Source organism: Colobus angolensis, unplaced genomic scaffold (genome assembly GCF_000951035.1).
Source record: "Colobus angolensis palliatus isolate OR3802 unplaced genomic scaffold, Cang.pa_1.0 Scaffold817, whole genome shotgun sequence".
NCBI lineage: Eukaryota > Metazoa > Chordata > Mammalia > Primates > Cercopithecidae > Colobus > Colobus angolensis.
The window spans coordinates 33025-42216 of NW_012122010.1; the positions used below are offsets into that span (position 1 = coordinate 33025).

The following is a 9192-nucleotide window of genomic DNA, read 5'->3' on the forward strand; positions in this document are numbered from 1 at the left end:
AGTTTTGGACATATTACAACACAGTGAAACCCCCATCTCTACAAAAAATTTAAAAAATTAGCCAAGTGTGGTGGTATGCACCTGCAGTCCGCATTACTCGAGAGCCTGAGGCAGGAGGATCACTTGAGCCTAGAAGATCAAAGCTGCAGTGAGCTATGATTGCACCACTGCACTCCAGCCTGGGTGAAAGAGCAAGACCCTGTCTCAAAAACCAAACCAAACAAACAAACAACCAGAAAACAGGGGAGGAGATAAAATTACTGTTTTCATGGAAGTTTTATTATTTGATCATATGAGGAACTAGTCAGGATGGACAGGGATTTCTGTTTTGTTCATTCACTGATATATCCCAAGTGTCTAGAACAATGTTTGGAACATACAAACTCAACAAATTTGTTGAATAAACTTCCACTCCTGTAGGATTAAAGCCAGACTGTTTTCACTGAAGAAAGAGTTAAAGAATAAAATGCAGAATGCACAGACCACAGATCAGCTATAGAAAGTCAGGAGGGGGCCGGGCACAGTAGCTCACACCTGTAATCCCAGCACTTTGGGAGGCCAAGGAGGGGCGGATTACTTGAGGCCAGGAGGTCAAGACCAGCCTGGCCAACATGGCAAAAACCCGTCTCTACTACAAATACAAAAATTAGCCAGGCGTGGTGGCGTGCGAATGTAGTCCCAGTTACTTGGGAGGCTGAGGCACGAGAATCGCTTAAACCCAGGAGGTGGAGGTTTCAATGAGCAGAGATTGTGCCACCACACTCCAGCTTGGGCGACAGAGTGATACTCCATCTGCCCACGGCCCAATTCCATGTTTTTAAATATATTGTTGAACTATTCAAGACTATTGAATTCCAGAACATTTCCATCACCTGCCAAAGAAATCCTATACCTATCATCAGTCAGTCTCAATTCCTCCCTCCCCAACCCCCAAGAAACCACTAATTTACTTTCTGTCTTCATAGATTTGTTTATTCTGGACATTCAATTCATTTGCCTTCTCCCCATCTTGGCCTTTTTGCCAGACACACTCTTAGGTGAGGACTTTATAATTATCTCCTTATTGTCCCCTTTCATCTCCTCCCTATTTGGGTAGCAGCCCTTACTTCAGGTTGGGTGTTATCGACCTTACCTCCAGTTCAGGAGAAAGCCTTAATTAGTGATTCCATCACATTCACCTTACCTCAACAATTCGTTCAGATGTAAGCATATGACCTAACTTCTTGGTCCAATCAGAGTGGTGGTCAGGATGTGTCTGTAGAGGAGTGGAGATTGACTTACATACAGTTAATGCCCAAATTTTAAGTGTAAAGTTTGTTGAATTTTTACATCTATATATACCTGTGTGACCACTATGCAGATCAAGATATGGAACATATCTACAGCACTCCAGAGGCTTCATGCTTCCTCCCCATCAGTATCTTCACTCCAAGAATAACCACGATTGTGACCCAAAGCTCAAACATTTTGTTCATTGACAAAGAAAGGAGTCACTGGCTCTCTTCCCCTGGATATGGGTAAATAGGTATGCAAGCCTAGGCACTTCAGAAAATTATCTGGCTACCCAAGTGAAGCCAGTCTGAGAATAACAAGAACACGTGGAGGAGAGCGCAGCTAGCAAAATTCCAGAGAAACAAAACCACAGATCTAACAACAGTGAATTTTTACATTAAATCAATCCTGAAGCTATACTACCTTTGAACTTCCCAGTCTCCAGTAAGCTATTTTGTTGTTTAAATGGCTTCAACTGATTTTTTTCACAACTCAGAATTTTTAACCTGAGTTAGAACCTTAGCTCTACCTCTTACTTGGTATATGCTCTTGGGCAAGTTACTTAACTTACTTAATTTCTTTAGGCCTTAGTTTTCTGATCTCTAAAAATAAGAGGCTATCTTCCATATAAGATTATTTTATGAAATATACATACTCTATATACAGTATATATATACTAAATATACAAATATCCTCATATGTGTTAAACACTCAATAAGTTATATAATTTTTAATCACAAACATGTCTAAAGACTTAAGTCTTCTAACAATGGAACGGGATCCCTTCTAGATAATAAATCCCAAATAACTAGAAACATTAAGCATTACCTGGATAATCCTCCTTTCAGTGATGTTCTATAAGGTGTTCCTGCTTTGATGGGAGACAGATTAACTCTGAAATCCCTTCTAACACTAAAAACCTGTACAACACTTACTGATTTGAACACTGCCCTGAGCAATGGCAAAATGAAATAAAGAGACTTTTGGTCCAGTAACAGGTAAAAATAATATCCAATTAAAGTTAATGGTTCACAAGAGAAGCAACATGAGTAGAACAGGCAATGGAAACGATACTTCTCAATTAGTTATACTAACAGCTCTGAAGATCTCCTTACTCCAGAGAGGCCTTTACCTATGCATCAGGGAGGAAGAGGGTAAAATTAGGACTCTAATCAGGCATTAGAGGTTGCAGGAAAGGTGGAAGCTATAATGATAAAGACAAGAAATGAGTCGGATTCAGGAGCCGTGGAAAGGGTAGAAAGCTAAGAAGCACAGTCTCCACTGGCATCTGAGCTAACTTGTTTTGTTCTTTTTTAGAGACAGGGTCTTGCTATGTTGCCCAGGCTGGAATGCAGTGGTACGATCCTAACTTGCTGCAGCCTCGAACTCCTGGCCTCAAACAATCCTGCCTCAGCTCATAGCTGGGACTAGAGGCATACATCACCACACTCAGCTTGAACTAACTCTTTTTCTTGACCTTACGCCTTTCAATATGCCTTATCTTACTGAGCAGCTATCAGGAGTATTTATTAGACACTTATACTTTATTTATTTATTTATTTTGAGACAGAGTCTCCCTCTGTTGCTTAGGCTGAAGTGCAGTGGCGTGATCTTGGCTCACTGCAACCTCTGCCTCCCAGCTTCAAGTGATTCTCCTGCCTCACACTCCCGAGTAGCTGGGATTACAGGCATCCGCCACCACACCCAGCTAATTTTTTTTTTTTCTTTTTTCTTTTTTGTATTTTTAGTAGAGACGGGGTTTCACCACGCCTGGCCTAGACACTTATACTTTTTAATTTTAATGAACAGACATTGTTTTATCTGAACAGACATTTATATTTTCAATTCTCTATTTTCAACAATTCCCTTCATTATCTTTTGCTGGGCCCAAGGATATTGAAGCCATCCATTGCTTTACTTGTCTTCCAAGTTCATCAGTGCCTGCACTGCAAAGGAAACAGACTGTCAGGCTGGAGAACTAAGAATATTCTACATATATAAATGTTTGGTGAAGACGTTGCTTTTCTGGGTTCTAGGTTCCCACAAAAGTCTTTACTAATCTTTAAGCCTTATGATTCTGTGTACTCTTTGCCATAGACAAGTTTATCAGGATTAAAGAAACCACCTTGCTGCATTTTCCTCCTTTTCACCCTGTCCTCCCTAGAGAATAAGTGGGAAGGCAGGGCTAAGAATGACTAGCAGGAACAGGATTAAATTTAGGCAACATTTTGAAGTAAGCAAAGCCTGTCTTTCACATCTTGCCCTAAATTCCGTGTTCCAATATTATAAATTCCTCGTTGCCCACCTGTGCCCACCACACGCAAACACACAGTCCTCCTCTCTAATTTCTTATTTTCACACTGAGTTGATTTCAACTAGGTATGAGGGGAAAAACCCAGATAACACATATTAAATTATAAAAATCCACCCCTAACTCTTCTGTTTTAGCTTTGTTTTGAGACGGAGTGTCGTTCTGTTGCCAGGCTGGAGTTCAGTGGCGTGATCTCCGCTCACTGCAACCTCTGCCTTCCACATTCAAGCAATTCTCCTGCCTCAGCCGCCGGAGTAGCTGGGACTACAGGCATGCGCCACCATGCCCAGCTGATTTATTGTATTTTAGTAGAGACAGGGTCTCACCATGTTGGCCAGGATGATCCTGATCTCCTGAACTCGTGATCCGCCCGCCTCAGCCTCCCAAAGTGCTGGGATTACAGGCGTGAGCCACCATGCCCAGCATTTTTTTTTTTCCTTTTAGAGGGAAACTGTATGAATCCAAATTAGTCATGAAGTAATGAAATTTAGGAAAAATAACTTTGAATAGATAGTGCTCAGTTTACATTAAACTCTACTATTTAAATCACATATTTGTCTTTATAGAGGCTGACACTAAAAGGGGCAGATACAAACAGAAGTTTAGAATTCATAAACTTCTTCAGGGAGTTAAGACAGTGAGCACTTGTGGGCCTCCTGCTCATTGTCTGATCCCCCATAGCTCTCCAGATTGAGCCTTAGGCCCTGCTGCTCAAGTCTGAAATGCAATCTTCAGAGACAATAAATGTGCAGAAACTGGTGGGCTGCCCAAATCAAGCAAGAGCCTACCTTGTCCTAATTCCCAACAACCGGGATTAGACTTTCTCTTCTTAGGAAATAAGCTCTCATACCTCATAGGATTTGGGCGTCCCGTGCTACAGAAGCAGAGTTTCTAGATTCTCTCTCAGTTAGGGAAAAGTGGGACACATGCCCAGAATGTGACAAACCAAACCAAGAATTTGCCTATTTTAGGTGTAGGCAGAAATTGAGAAGCTGAGATGCCAGAATAGTAGACACCCTCCTCCTCCTCCACAGTTATAAACGCTATATGTATATATTCCCATGGTCCCCATGACTGCCCTAACTCCATACCTGCAAACTCTTGTAACTTCTTACGCTCCTCTAGATTATACTGAAGCTTTTCTAGCAACTCAAAATATCGGAAGAGTGAGTCTCTGGGCCAAACATGGTAATCCTCATTCATTTCCATTAGCCCGGGCAGATTTTCATGCACAAGAGTCTCCCAGTCCAAATGACCTGTCGGGAGGAATGCTTCAGAAAAGCATGGCTAGATTTGTAAAAGTTGGGTAAGAGCTGGTAAATCCTATGGTGTGGGTGGAAAGGTGGGGTGGGAAGAGGTAACAGGAAGCAAGGAGGGAAAGGGTGCATCAGCAAGAAATCACTTTTTACAGTGAGCAAAGAGGGCCACAGCCACACTTAACCAAAGTGAAGAAGGAGGACAGCGGAAATTAGAAGCAAAAAGAAACTCATTAAGACCAGAAAATTGGAAAGGAGATACAGTAGGAGAGCTCCTGTTAAGAGTAAGATGTCTTTGCCGGGCGCGGTGGCTCAAGCCTGTAATCCCAGCACTTTGGGAGGCCGAGACGGGCGGATCACGAGGTCGGGAGATCGAGACCATCCTGGCTAACACGGTGAAACCCCGTCTCTACTAAAAAAATACAAAAAAACTAGCCGGGCGAGGTGGCGGGCGCCTGTAGTCCCAGCTACTCGGGAGGCTGAGGCAGGAGAATGGCGTCAACCCGGGAGGCGGAGCTTGCAGTGAGCTGAGATGCGGCCACTGCACTACAGCCTGGGCGACAGAGCGAGACTCCGTCTCAAAAAAAAAAAAGAATAAGATGTCTTATAGAGTAGTCTGAATTCAAACGGAAAACACTCATTATTATAGTTCTTTGGCTCACCAATAGATTCAGAAAATCTGGATTTAGAAGAGGAAGAGTAGGAAGAGGATGTGGAGGAGACAGAGGAGGAAGACTGGTACTCTCTCTTTTTTGACAAGGTCTCTTCTGTTTTTGATGCAGTTGTTACTAAATCCTCTTCAGTGGCACCATAAATAGACTCTACTTCAGACACTTCTGATAAGTCCAAACTTTCCCTTTGTTGACCAGCAACTCTTGAACTGAAAGGAGAAAATCATGACTTCACAAACATTTACAAGACATGACTAGTCCACTCATTATTCTGGTTTGGCCCTGGCCACCCCCTAAAGCTGGGGCATAAGACAATGAGAGCCAAACAACTCCCAAACTCTCAACTCAGGCACTTCCAAACTCAATCATTCATGTGTCATCCTTAACTCTTCTCTTCCCTACCATATCCAGTCCATCAAGAAATCCTGCTGACTCTATACCTTCGAAATAAATCTTTTCTCACTAACTCACTGCTACCACTCTGGCCTAAGCTGTCATCATTTCTTGCCTGGGCAGCAGCATAGCCTCCCAACTGATCTCTCTGCTCCTTCCCTTGTTCTTCTACCAACACAGCAAGTAATCCTTCTTAAATGTAAGTCACCTCATATCACTCCTCTGTTCTGCTTTCCATTTCAAAGTCCCTACAATGGCACCCATAACCCTACAGGATCATGTCACCATTATCTCTCTGACTTCATTTCCCAGCACTCTTCCCCCTGCGCACTCTACTCCATTCACAACGGCCTCCTTGCTGTTTCTCAAACAACAAGCATGCTTCCAGCTTAGGACCTTTGCACCAGCTGTTTCATCTGCCTATTAACATTCTTCTTATAGATATCCACATGGTAATCCCCTTACCTCCTTCAAGTCTTTGCTAACATTACCTTTTCAATGAGGTCACCCTGACTACCCTGTTTAAAACTACAACCCATCTGTGGCTGGGCACGGTGGCTCACGCCTGTAATCCTAACACTTTGGGAGGCTGAGGCGGATGGAGTGCCTGAGCTCAGAAGTTTGAGACCGGCCTGGGCAATATGGTGAAACCTCGTCTCTACGGGAAAAAAAAAAAAAATTAGCCCGGTGTGGTGGCAAGCACCTGTAGTCTCAACTACTTGGGAGGCTGAGGCAGGAGAATCACCTGAACCCAGAGGCAGAGGCTGCAGTGAGCCGATATCGTGCCACTGCACTCCAGCCTGGTAACAGAGCAAGACTCTGTCTCAAAACAAAACAAAAAAACAAAACTACAATACATCTGCAATCCCACCTTCTACTCCCAATCTCCCTTAACCTGTTCTACTTTTAATTTTCCCATAATGCGTAACATATTTTAACAGATTAATTTACTTAATATGTTCACTGCTTATTATCTCTTTGCCACTACTAATATGTAAGTTTCATGAAACAGGCATTATTGTCTATTTTGTTCATTGATACATCCCAAGCACCTACTAAGTATTCAATAATTATTTGTTCTTTATTGTTTTTTGTTTTTTTGAGACAGGGTCTTGCTCTGTCACCCAGGCTGCAGAGCAGTGGCACAATCACGCTCACCACAGCCTCAGACTCCCAGGCTCAAGTGATCCTCCTACCTCAGCCTCCTAAGTAGCTGGGACCACAGGAGCACACCACCACATCCAGCTAATTTTTGTTTGTAGAGGCGGAATTTTGTCATATTGCCTAGGTTAGTCTTGAACTCCTGAGCTCAAGTGATCTGATCACCTCAGTTTTCCAAAATGCTGGTATTACAGGCATGAGCCACCACACCCACCCTGCTAAATTTTTGAGATGGGATCTTGATCTGTTGCCCAGGCTGGACTACAGTGGTGCAATCATGTCTCAATGCAGCCTTGAACTTCTGGCTTGAACTTCAAGCAATCCTCTTGCCTTGGCCTCTCAAAGTGTTGGGATTACAAGTATAAGCCACCACATCTAGCCAGTAATTATTTGTTAATGAGTGAATGTGTTCATTTCTGCTTCTGCTTTCCTTGTCCACTGCTAAACACTTGGGGTCTAGAATCATATCTGTTTCATTGAAGGTATCTTTATTAGTGTCCTGAGGCTGCCATAACAAATTACTATAAACTTGGTATCTTAAAATGACAGAAATATATTCCCTCACAATTCTAGAGGCCAGAGTCTGAAATGAAGGTGTTGGCAGGGCCATACTCCCTCTGGAGACTTTGGGGGAGAAGTTCCTTTCCTCTTCTACCTTTTGGCAGCTGCCTGGCATTCCTCAGCCTCCCTTGGCTTGTGGCAGCTTTAGCCCCAACCTCTATCTCCATCTTCACATAGCCTTCTCCTATTCTCTGTGTCTTCTCCTCTTTCATCTCTTATAAGGACCCTTGCCATTGGATATAGGACCTACCCGGATAATCTAGGATGATCTCATCTCAAGATCCTTAACTTAGGATCTTTTTTTTTTCCAAATAAGGTCACATTCACAGGTTCCAGGGAGTAAGGACATGGACATATTATTTTGGGTGCCACTAGTCAACCTACTACAATATGCAGTTATTAAATGAATGAATTCTCTCTCAAAGCCAATCTTCATCTTTAGTTTTCCAACCTCTCCTCCTTCATGTGTTTCTATCCCAGTTCACGTACATACTCCTAACCTGTCATCTATTTTGCTATGGCTTGACCACAGTGCCTCCTGTGACACGTCTTTTCTCCTGCAAAGCAAATTAAAAAAAAAAAAAAAAAAAAAAAGAGCGAAGACAGTTACATTCAAGCAAAAGTGTGGTAAGAAAAAAGGAGTTCATGTCAGAAAGTGAAGAAAACTAATTGGGGAGAACAAATTGTAGTCAAGGGGTGAAAAAAAATGGAGGACTCCCCACAGTGGATGAAGAATCAGGCAATGTTCTAGAGCTAGAGAATTCTTATCCTTGGGGGCAAATCTTCTGTTACAAAGGGAAAAGTGGGGTCAAGGAGCAGAAACAAAAAATGAGCTCAGGAAACCCTTGAGAAGGAAAGTTGGGGTTGAAAAGGGAGAAGCAGACCTCTGGATGATCTGCCGCTTGAACATGTCAGCTTTGAGCTGAACCTCCTGACGTGCCATCTCCTCATTCATCTCTTTCCTGATACTCTGAAAGTTAGTAACTGCCCCAAAGGGCCATTAGGAGTTGGGAGATGGTAATGACTAGACCTGGGAAGAGGGCTTGGGTGGGGAGAATCCAAGTGAAATATCCCATCCAGAACCCAAGCCTTCCTGCTACACTAGGTTCTTTATACCCATAAGCCACCAATCCCTGCTTTCAGACTAATTTCTTCCCAACCACCCTTCCCAAACAAGTTTCACCTCCTCTATGCTTACCCATCATGGCTAATATGGTACTCCGACAGACAATGGAGCCAAGCAACAACCAAAGGATGAAATAGATGCTGCTGAAGATGCGACTGACTTCATGCACCTTCCAGATGTCCTGAAGCAGTGCATACCAATGATCCAAGGTGAAGAGAATGAACACTGTTACCAGGGAATTTGGGAGATCCCTAAAGAAAAAGGCATGTGAATAGACAGAAACAGAGGCCTAAACCTTTCAAAAATGGTACCATTCTTACTTTTAAAGAAACGTAAAGCATTTCTTTGTAGTTTGTTCTGATTTTGGCTCCTTTTCTACCATACTCAGTTTTTAGCTAATCATTCTTCAGTTAAAGTTGTCTTTTTTTTTTTTTTTTTTAC

The 9192-nt window shown here is 42.7% G+C and overlaps 2 protein-coding genes across 2 annotated transcripts in view; both read right to left on the bottom strand.

The window, feature by feature from the left end:
- LOC105502858 (stereocilin) overlaps positions 1-5572 on the bottom strand; it is a gene marked incomplete at its 3' end in the record, with an annotated part of 27820 nt that extends 22248 nt beyond the window's left edge. Inside the window, exons 1-2 of the mRNA XM_011929516.1 lie at positions 5441-5572; positions 4675-5130 (exon numbers count right to left, since the gene is read on the bottom strand). The remainder of the gene's footprint in view (positions 1-4674; positions 5131-5440) is intronic.
- Positions 4551-9192, bottom strand: part of LOC105502859 (cation channel sperm-associated protein 2-like) — an 8099-nt gene continuing 3457 nt past the window's right edge. The window contains 6 exon segments of the mRNA XM_011929517.1: positions 4551-4631; positions 4634-4839; positions 5502-5719; positions 8126-8182; positions 8510-8609; positions 8824-9002. Of these exon segments, the coding sequence (XP_011784907.1) occupies positions 4551-4631; positions 4634-4839; positions 5502-5719; positions 8126-8182; positions 8510-8609; positions 8824-9002 (841 nt within the window).